Consider the following 10,100-nt stretch of genomic DNA (forward strand, 5'->3'; position numbering starts at 1 on the left):
TTTTTTATTGTGCAACTGACACTGAGCTAATGACTTGCTGAATGAGAAACTGCAGTCTCACTTGTCACCACTAGATGCTGCTAGTGCTAAAACAGAAAATGAGCAACATTACTTGCCATAATTAATCATTTTACATTTTAAACATAAATCATATAAAAACTTTAGGACAAAATCAGGGTTGTCATAAATACAATCTTGAAGAGGAACTAGTTTTATAATGTAAAAAAATGTAGGATAAAGGGAAATCTTTACACATAGAACTTCATTCCTTTTGTAGCGATTCTGTTTGTGGGCTGCTCTTGCCTGGCCCCTGTTTCGACGCTGAAGTTGTTTTCAGGTTCATAAAATCGTTTTCTCAAAGTCTGAAAAACCCAAGAGAGATAAACATGACCGTCCACTTCATAAGCTCTGACGTCTGTGTGGTCCGGGTCCAGACGGCCGCTGTCCAGCAGGTCTCTGAAAGCCTGGAAAAGGAATATATATATGTAACTTTTGGTTGGGAGTCCATCACCCGCTTGTTTCTATGGTTGCATCATTCTTCTGCTTGGAATGTTCCACAGTATAACATTAAATAGCTCTACCTTACATTTATTAAATTACAGGTGGTTTTAAAGCTCAAAAATACCTACAAAAACAGACATTTTGACTTTGAGTGGGGTCGTTTCTCCACACATCTGACCTGTAACTTGGTCTGGTTTGGTTTCCATGAAGGTAAAAAGACTTAATGCCATACTGTGAAACATTCCAGGCAAAGCAATAACATCTCCATAAAGAAAAGCAGTTGACGGCTCTCCACCAGTAAAGTTAAATAGTGCACTTTTAATTAAAAATACTAAAGATTATGACAACAGCAAAATGAAGGTAAAAAAAAAGGCAACACTGACCCATGGGACAGTATCTAGCCTGTTCTTTTACTGTAAAAAAAAAAAAAAGTACTACAATCACAACTAAACCTACTTGAGTAAAGAAAGATACAAGTTTTTTCTCTTTCTCAGTCTATGGACATGTCTCTTTGGCGCCCAGTAGCTTTTGTAATTAAGAATTAATCAGCATTACCGCTGTTATCAGTAAAAGCTACATTTGATTTGAACTCATATTTGGGGACACTGACAGGTCAAGTTTATGAAATATTGTATACTGTCCTTCTAAACTATAAAGTAACTCAGGGTCACAAATTAACTTATATGGTCACTGAAGAATCACAGGTCTGGAGGAAAATGTAGACGCGTGTATTACCTTGCAGACACTCTCCTTAAAGTGGTTGCCCCAGATGTAAAGGTGAGTTAAAGTGGAGTTCAGATTCAGAGCGTTGGCCAAAGCGAGCAAACCTTCACAGTCGATGTTGTTACTGCAAAGAGACAGCCTGAAATACAGAAGACACAGTTTAATAGTTTAATAGATGTGATCAATGGGCATCTTTTCAATTAAATTTTCAATTTCAACCCATAGATTTAGTTTTCAATGCATCAATTCCAGAGAGTTTTAGCTAAAATAATAACTAAATAATGTGAAAAGCTGTCTGAGGCAAATTAACAATCAAAAACCAAGATTTTAGATTTAAACTGGAATAAACCTGTACCTGACTAAACTTTTAATACAGGTTTTAATGCATAAAGTAGCTACACTATACTGCAGCAAGAGGTCTATTGTCTGACCTGCAACAATAGCCACACAAACAACCCAAAGAGGAAGTCTTCTTAAAACTTGCTATGTTTATTTCAAATGGGAAAACAGTTTAATTCTACTTTAATATACTGCAGCAGTAGCATAATACAGATAAACTTACTCTCTGAGGGAACAGTTTGGAGAAGTTAAAGCCTGACTCAGAAGTACAGCACCCTCGTCTTGGATCTGATTGGACGAGAGATCGAGCACCTCCAGAACGCAATTCTCCTTCATCAAAACGTTGACCAGTGGCTGCACGTCGTCCCGAGTGATCCTGTTACTATGGACAGAAGAGGAGGAGAGATTATAAAATGTAAAATGAAACCAATATGAAAGAACAATTATAATCTTTGTTCAGTAGAATTACTTCATCCAGGGAGAATAACTAAGGTATAAAATGTGTTTCTGACCTGTGCAGATTGAGGTATTTTAAGGTGTAGTTGAAGAGAAGTCCTTTGCTCAGTCTCTCAATTCCACACGTCATTATTCCCATGGTCCCTAAATGCAGCTCCACAAGGCTCTGGTTCAGAGCCAGCATATGAGCGAAGTGCAATGCCCAATGCCATTCCTCCTGAGACGAGTTAAATAAAAAAAATATACATCATCAGAGCAGAAATAAGACTAGAAAAAGGTAATAAGCATAAACAAAGACTTAATTTATAATGAACAAATAGTTAATTAAGAAGGATTCAGGCTTAGTAACTACTTAATGAAGTGGTTAAGGTTAAGAGTTAGAGTCACTGTATTAATTAAGAAGTTACTAAACCTGAATTATTCTCAATAACTGATGCGCTCATTATGAATTAAGTGTTCATTTGTGCTTCATGTAGTTATTATGGTATTACTCAACAGGCAAATAGATTAAATTAGGTTTGTTACCTCAGGTCCAAATGTCAGAGAGCGACTGATATCGAGGCAGCGCAGTGTCTGGTTGGTTGTCAACGCGATGGCAAAAGCAATGACACTCTCAGTTTTCTAAATAAAGGAAGAAACCACAACACTGGTGATTATAATTCACACATTATTCACATGAACTCCACTACTGTTGTGATATTGGTTATAGACATGACCAATTATGAAGACTTACTGTTGTACATATGTGAACATTTATAAACTATTATGTACTCTACACATGTAAGTCATATTTACCATGTCACAGTTGGCCAGGCGCAGGACTTGGAGAGTGTTGTTGACCTGCAGGAGACCAGCCAAACTCATTGCTCCTGTATTTTTCACTTTATTCCCCGACAGAGTGAGGGACAGTAATGTTGTATTTGACTGAAATGTAGGAATAGGCTTTAATACACATTTTGCAGCAAAACATTTTGTCAATATTGTCTGTAAATATGTGAACCTGGAGGCAATGGGAGAGGATTCCTGCTCCATCGTCCTCCAACTCATTGAAAGTGAGATCCAGAGAGCGCAACAATTGAGTTTTCCTCCTGTAGAGTGGACAAAAATAAACACACTATAAATAGATATCATGTCAAACAAAGCAAATCCAACTATAATATACAATTTGAGAATAAAAATGTAAATTAATTAACCTGAAGGAGCTCAGTCAAGTGTTTTATGCCATCATCTCTAATGAAATTGTAGCTCAGATCTAGACCTGAGAAAGAAGTTAAAAATAGTCGAATTATATTACTAAATAAAATGATAATTCTCCATTATATTTCACGCCACCTGTCACATCTTTAGTGTTCAGCAGACATTTTGAGAGAGCTAGAGCATCTCGGTCATGAAGTCTTTCAGCAGGTTTTAGTGTGTCATTTCCTGCAAGTTTCAGAACATATTTCCTGTAATAAAAATAAAAAAATTCAGGTGAGAAATTTTTAGGATGTGGTTGGTACATTCATGTAGTTTTAAAAAGCACGACAATATCAAGTAATCCAAAGTATTCGGATTACGTTACTCACTTTAAGTAATTTAATGAATTACGTTACAAACTACATTTTGGGGTATGTAATCTGTAATCTGTAGGGGAATACATTTTAAAAGTAACTTTCCCAACACTGTTAACCAGCTAATCACACTGGGTAACTCAATGTAGGCATCCTAACTAACTAACTAACTAAAACAACAACAACATCAACAACAACAACAACAACAACGCGGCGGTGATAACACAGAAGTAAATCATAGCGTTATTATGGTGGACGTATTGAATAAAACTGCTGATAAAGTTACTTACTCTGTCTTTGGCGTTTCCTCCAAAACGGCCGAAATGTAGTTATTGGGTATAATTTCATTTTCTGCACAAAAGGTGTGATATAATTCAGATAGCATCTTGCTAACTCACTGTCTTAGGAAAAAAGTTTGGGTTGCCATAGCGACGCGTTGGGGGACCGTACGTGGAACGTCGCACTGTGTGGTAAAACACAAAACACTTTATGTATTTTATTCCATTTTTAATTACATCTATCTCTGCCCAGTTTTTCACGTTTATTTCTATCTTGTTAAATAAAATAATATATAAATTATTTTAAGTTTTAATTTTGTTTGGTTGCTATGACGACGTGTACGTGTGAAACGTAAAAGTGCGTACTGCGTATGGTGCGAGTGGCGGGAAATTTATAGACTAATATTAGCGGTACCCAAACGTAAAATATATTTGTAATTATTTGCTTTTAACATAGACTTTACTTGAACTTTAATTTAACTTTCCAGACTACAGATCACCCGAGATTATCAATTTAGATATTCGAAAACAAATGTCCGCGAAAAGACCAATAAAGAAGATGAAGCCGCTCGGTAAAACTGACAGGAAAACATTTAAAGACACGACGACCAAAGACGTGAGAGGTGCAGAGGACCAAGAAAGTATGAGGAACTATTTAATACATTTTAGCAAATCAATTAAAGTCTATATTTACTTGTCTTCAATATAGCAGTATGCATGTTTTGTTAAAATAGCACTTATTAGTCTTATTTACACTTCAATTCTATATTAAAGCAACAATATATTCAAGTTTGGATTTCATCAAATGCACACATACACATTTGTTATGTTTTCTATGGTTTGGTAATCCACCTTTAAGTAAAAATAATGTGAATAAAATGCCAGATGTTTTTATGTCTATACAGTGATGGGTTGACAGTGGCTCACTGAAAGCTGAAATGAGTTATAATCACATGGTCATATTAAAGATTTGTACCTCTATTTTTCCAGATATTGCACTAGTGGAAAAGCTCTCAAAGAAGCGCTCCTCCTCCGACTTTGATGACGATGACGCTGACGCCGCTGTAGTTCCTGTGGGCACCGGGTTCCAGTCCATGTTGGAGCAGTTTGGGTCGGACATCAGCAAAGCAATGCAGGTACTGTGCTCACAATATGCATCCCACCCTTCCTGTTTACTTTCTTATGCTACTTACTATTCTAAAATTATCCAGGAAAGGTCCATATTTATATAGTTATATGTACTTTTTTTTTTACTGTGGGGTCCCAGGCAATCCTTATTTGAAGATCTGATATATTTTGTCCTATAAATATCACTTAGGCTGCGTTCAGACTGCAGCCTGAAGTGACCCAAATCTGATTTTTTGGCTTCTATGTTACCTGTGTCTGATCTTTTAATGGCAGTCTGAACGACACAGATCCGATTTTATCAAATGCGACCCAGGCCACTTGGATATGTGGTCCTGAAACCGATACATATCCGATCTTTTGACATGTGACTTCAGTCTGAACGGCCAAAGCACATTCATCCGACCTACACGTTATCAACAAGCCACAAACGTCACTATTCTGCGCTGAAGTAGGCAAAAATTGTTAATGAACTCCGTGTCACTGATGTGAAGCACATCACCACTCACCACTCTTGGCTACGTCTCCACATCCACACGTTCTTTCAACGGACGTAGCTGCCGCTGTCCTACAAAACGCCACGGCTAAAAACCTCGCCCTTCTCCTTCTCAGTCTCCTCCTTAAAACAAGTAAGTTGTTCATGTTCTGGCTCCGGTACGAGAGGAACTTTAAAATCTCCAGGTGCTCAATACTCGCGTCCATGTTTGGACAACTTCGCGGTTGATGTCATTGTGTCCTCCAGTGCACATGTGAGACACTTTCGGGCCGTTTAATGTTCACACTGGAGTCACATACAAGTCAGATTTAACTGGAAATGTGAACGACTTCGCAAAACATCAGATTTCACAAAAAATCGGAATTGAGGGTTGAGCCCTGCAGTCTGAACGTAGCCTTACTGTCTATTTTGAGTCTTCTGAACCAGATATTTAGCGTATGTCATTACATTTCATTATATTTTTTTCTTTACTAATGTATTTTCCGGGCTATTAGGCGCACTCTTAAGCCTCCAACCGCATCAAAAAACGACAGCGAATCCATTCAGGTGTCCCAGCACGGCTTCAGTAAACTACAAAACCTCACAAACACACACGGAGCAGACAGCGACCGCACAGCGAAAAACACCCACAGACACACTCATCACTCCACGCCGACGAGGAACGGAACAGAGGAACGAACCGGAAAAGCGAGGGCAATGTGCCACTTCTAGACACAACTGAACAACTGAGTCACTGCAAACACGCCGACAATCCAGCAGTTCAAAAAGTTCAAAAACAGACCATTTAATGACAGTGTGTTTTATAATCCAGAGCAACTAATAGCCCGGAAAATACGGCAATTAAACCATGTATTTTTAGGGGAGAAAATTACAATAGATTGGGTTCACACTTACTGGGACTAAATTTGGAACTAAACTACTTTGACTAGACCAGGACTACACCAGGTCTAGAACAGAACTAAACCAAGGTTATATAAGAACTCAAACTGGGTTCAAACCAGGGCCAAAAAGTATGAATTTATGTCCTCTGTATTGATTTTTGTGATATTTCTAAACACAGGCCAAAAAGAAACGCCTGGAAACCTTAACCAATAACTACATGAAGGGCAGTCAGCACAAACTCGAGCAACTGTGGAGAACGCACCAAAACCAGCGCCAAAAATTAACCCAGCAATATTCACAGCAAGTGAGCGCAGCGCTGCAGCAGTGGGAGGCGGAGGCGCAGAGGGGCGAGGAGCAGGAAGAGCGCATGAATAATCTGTTTAAACAGCAGCTCAAGGTGCTGCAGCAGGCCCGAGCCGCTCAGGGCCAGAAGCTGAAGGCCGTGCGTGAGCTGTACGACGTGTTTGTGAAGAACATGGAGGAGATGCAGAAGAGCCACGACAGCTTCCTCCAGAAGGCGACAGAGGAGCTGCGCAAAGAGATGAACGTGCTGCAGAAGAAGATACTCATGGATACTGTAAGTGCAGGAATTTATAACGATACCACAACTTAATAGCTAGTCAATAACTGCTACTTGTCTCTAAAGTAGGGATGTAACGATATCCAAATCTCTCTGTACGATATTATCACGATATTCATCTCGCGGTACGATATTTATTGCGATATTTTAAAGAGGCTTTTTAAAATTGTAGATGGGACACTTTTTAGCTTTTAAAATACCTTGAAAAGATTTTGGTGTGAATTATTTCTGTCATAATCCCAAGAATTCACGTAAAAAACATTTCTTCATGTTTGCGCTGAAATGAATCATGGGATATGTAGTTCCCTGTATTTATAAGCTGTTGCTTCTATAAAACCATGCATTTAAGCAAAGGAAGTTGTGATTTGATATATTGTGACAGTCCACGATATTATTGTGAGACTTTTGACAATAAAGTATCACGAATATTTCAGTTATTGTTACATCCCTGCTCTAAAACGTTCTCTGTATCCCCTTCTCTCACTCCAACTAACTTCATATCCTCTTTCACTGTTTTCATAAATCTCCCCGTTGGTCGTCATCTAGACCAGGGGTTCCCAAAACTTGTCAGGCTGGAACCCCCTACAATAGCACAAACTAACATTTAAAATAAAGATTTAATTGTTTATTTGCTTAATTTTCTTGCGTTATTTGTAGAGATAGACCCATTTGTCGTTTGGCCGATATTTGCTCTCTTTAGCAAATCTGTTATTGGCCTCTCCAACAGAGGCCGATATTTTGTTTGGCCCAAGTAGCTGCTTAGATATACATGAAAAACACACGCATAAAGTTTGATTTGAACACTTCAGTCTATAGAGGTTATTCAAAAAATCTGACTACACTGCCGTCTACACAGTTTGTTGCAGATGAGTTTGAAATGAGATAATTTGGGGAAACTGACCAAAACTGGCTCTGCCTATCAGCCAAAAAATATCGTCAAGGGTCATCGGCCATTGGTTCCTGTGAGTGTTTGAAACGGGTTCATTTATGGAAGAGTCTTGACAAAGAAATCAAAGGATCAAGTACAATAATGGCATTTAAAAAACTCCAGTGCAACGTGTATGTATGAAAAAGGAAACTAAGCTTTTGTGCATAAAAATTATGATTTCTGTTTACAATTGATTAATAATTGTAAATGAAATTAAATGTACTGATTTGAAATGTTTAGTAACCATCAGTGTTGACGTTTTATCTGGAAAAGGGAAGAGCGGGTGGATTAACATGATAAAATGACTCTTCCTTCTGCTCCTTTTCATTCATTTCTTGTATGTTTGATGTTGTGACACTGTTGATGTCTTTTTATACTTTATGAATGAAATAAACAAAATAAAATAAATAAATGCAAATTCTAAACAATCTGTATAGGCCATGAAAAAACAAATATTGGTCACTCAGTCTCTAGTTATTTGACCTATTTACACTAAAACTTACTGTCTTCAATAAAATTATGTTGCAATTTTATCATCACATCCTGAAATCATCTCAGCGCCTAATAGGGAGCATCATTTGCCCCAGTGTCAGAAATTCAACTTGTACCCAATTTTAAAATGTGACAGCACCAATTTAAAGAAAATCTGTGGAATATTTGCTCAGTTTAATAAAATCTACTGGGTCCACCAAATCTCTTAAGTTCCATCCTAACGGTGTCCATAAAGCTCTGGCTGAAAAATCAGTTTTTCTCAAATGTTTTTTTATATATAAAGAAAGAAAGGGGGAAAAAAGCATTATTTGTACATTTATTTATTTTATTTATATATTTTCAAATTAATTGTTTTTTGTTTTCATATAATAATTTCTTAATCAAGTCTAATCTAATTGAAGTCCCAAAGAAATGACACTTTTGCCATATCTCAGAAACTAATCATGATAGAGAGAAAACTGTGACCAAATTGATACTATAGAGCTAAAATGTTTTTTTGTTTTTTTTATGTTATTAAAGAAAAGTTGATTTTTCAGCTCAGGTTTAAGGCACTAAACTTCAGAGGCTTTGTGGACCCAGTAAACATCAATAGAATTTCATGAAATCTCTTAAGAAATTTTACTTTGGCAATTGATACTAGGTATAGAGTGACATTCAAAAAATGTTCCTAAAGTTGGGCAAATGACACATCCTAGCGCCTCACCTTCACTCCTCTGTACATGTCCGGATTTTCATTACATCCAATCTGAGCTCTGACTTTTTACTGTATCTATAAATGTTCTAATTTTCATGTTTTTTTCTTTTTTTTTCCAGCAACAGCAGGAGATGGCCAATGTCCGGAAGTCACTGACATCGATGCTTTTCTAACCTGACACTAACTCACATGTTCACATTTTATTTCATGTTTTATTAAAAGCACTTTTGTTTGTATCAACTTGAAGCTGTAGTTCGTGATTCAGCGACTGATCCAAGTTCTCCGTGTTGTTTTATTTAAAATATAACCTCTTTTTATTGTTTTAATGTTATAAAATTTGCCAGTGTTGATCTTTTTTGGAGGTTTTTCAATTGTTAACTACTGAAAATTCAAATAAAAAATCCTTATCAGCTGGTGCTCCTTTGTTTTTACACACAAACTCTACACATTGTTCCCTTTTGGATTTTATTTTACATTGCGTAGTAGTTACAAGCCTTGTTTACACGTTATTGTTCCAAGACCTAATTAAAATTAAACCAATACAGCAATTAAGTTGATTGAAACACTGTAAAAAAAAATAATAAAAATAAAACAAATACACAATTATTTCAGCTACAAAGAGAAAAATCTGTAGTGATCAACCATCAATAAAAGTCTGGTACAATTAAAATAAAAAGCTGTAAAAAACACAAAAGCCTATTAGGTTTTTAAATTTTGAGACCAAATTAAAACAAATTGAAGAGTTACTTGCATGTATTGGTTAAATAAAAGAATAATGACGTTCTTGCAGATTAAAAAAAATTATAAATAAAAAAAAAAGTTTCATAATAATCTAGCAACGATTACAAAAAAAATGTTCTGAATAGAAAGAAAATAATAAATCTAGTTTTAATTTAGACTATTGATCTGAGAAATCACTACAGTCTGTGGAGCTCGACAGTCCTGCGCGCTTCTAAATCCAGGCTGGTTCCGAAAGAAAATTTTCCCATAAATTTTTCCCAAAGACTTTTCAGGAAAATGAAATATTAAAGACTTACGAGCTATGTGCTAATTAAA

General features: G+C 36.6%; 2 protein-coding genes across 2 annotated transcripts; one reads left to right on the forward strand and one right to left on the reverse strand.

Moving 5' to 3' along the window:
* Positions 1-27: 27 nt before the first annotated feature.
* lrrc34 (leucine rich repeat containing 34) lies at positions 28-3,963 on the reverse strand. The gene is made up of 10 exons (XM_055151273.1): positions 3,860-3,963; positions 3,352-3,464; positions 3,205-3,277; positions 3,020-3,098; positions 2,815-2,943; positions 2,545-2,640; positions 2,076-2,236; positions 1,787-1,945; positions 1,237-1,363; positions 28-464 (listed from the first exon to the last, which is right to left on the reverse strand). The coding sequence occupies exons 1-10, from the start codon at positions 3,952-3,954 to the stop codon at positions 249-251; spliced, it is 1,248 nt and encodes a 415-aa protein (XP_055007248.1). The 5' UTR covers positions 3,955-3,963; the 3' UTR covers positions 28-248.
* A 239-nt stretch (positions 3,964-4,202) lies between these two features.
* Positions 4,203-9,682, forward strand: LOC110158339 (synaptonemal complex protein 3-like). The gene is made up of 4 exons (XM_020922798.2): positions 4,203-4,488; positions 4,838-4,983; positions 6,529-6,927; positions 9,164-9,682. Exons 1-4 carry the CDS (start codon positions 4,380-4,382, stop codon positions 9,215-9,217), a joined length of 708 nt encoding a protein of 235 aa, XP_020778457.2. The 5' UTR covers positions 4,203-4,379; the 3' UTR covers positions 9,218-9,682.
* Positions 9,683-10,100: the final 418 nt, after the last annotated feature.

The sequence above is a fragment of the Boleophthalmus pectinirostris genome, unplaced genomic scaffold, assembly GCF_026225935.1.
Source record: "Boleophthalmus pectinirostris isolate CB_2022bp ecotype Guang Dong unplaced genomic scaffold, ASM2622593v1 HiC_scaffold_15, whole genome shotgun sequence".
NCBI classification, from domain to species: domain Eukaryota; kingdom Metazoa; phylum Chordata; class Actinopteri; order Gobiiformes; family Gobiidae; genus Boleophthalmus; species Boleophthalmus pectinirostris.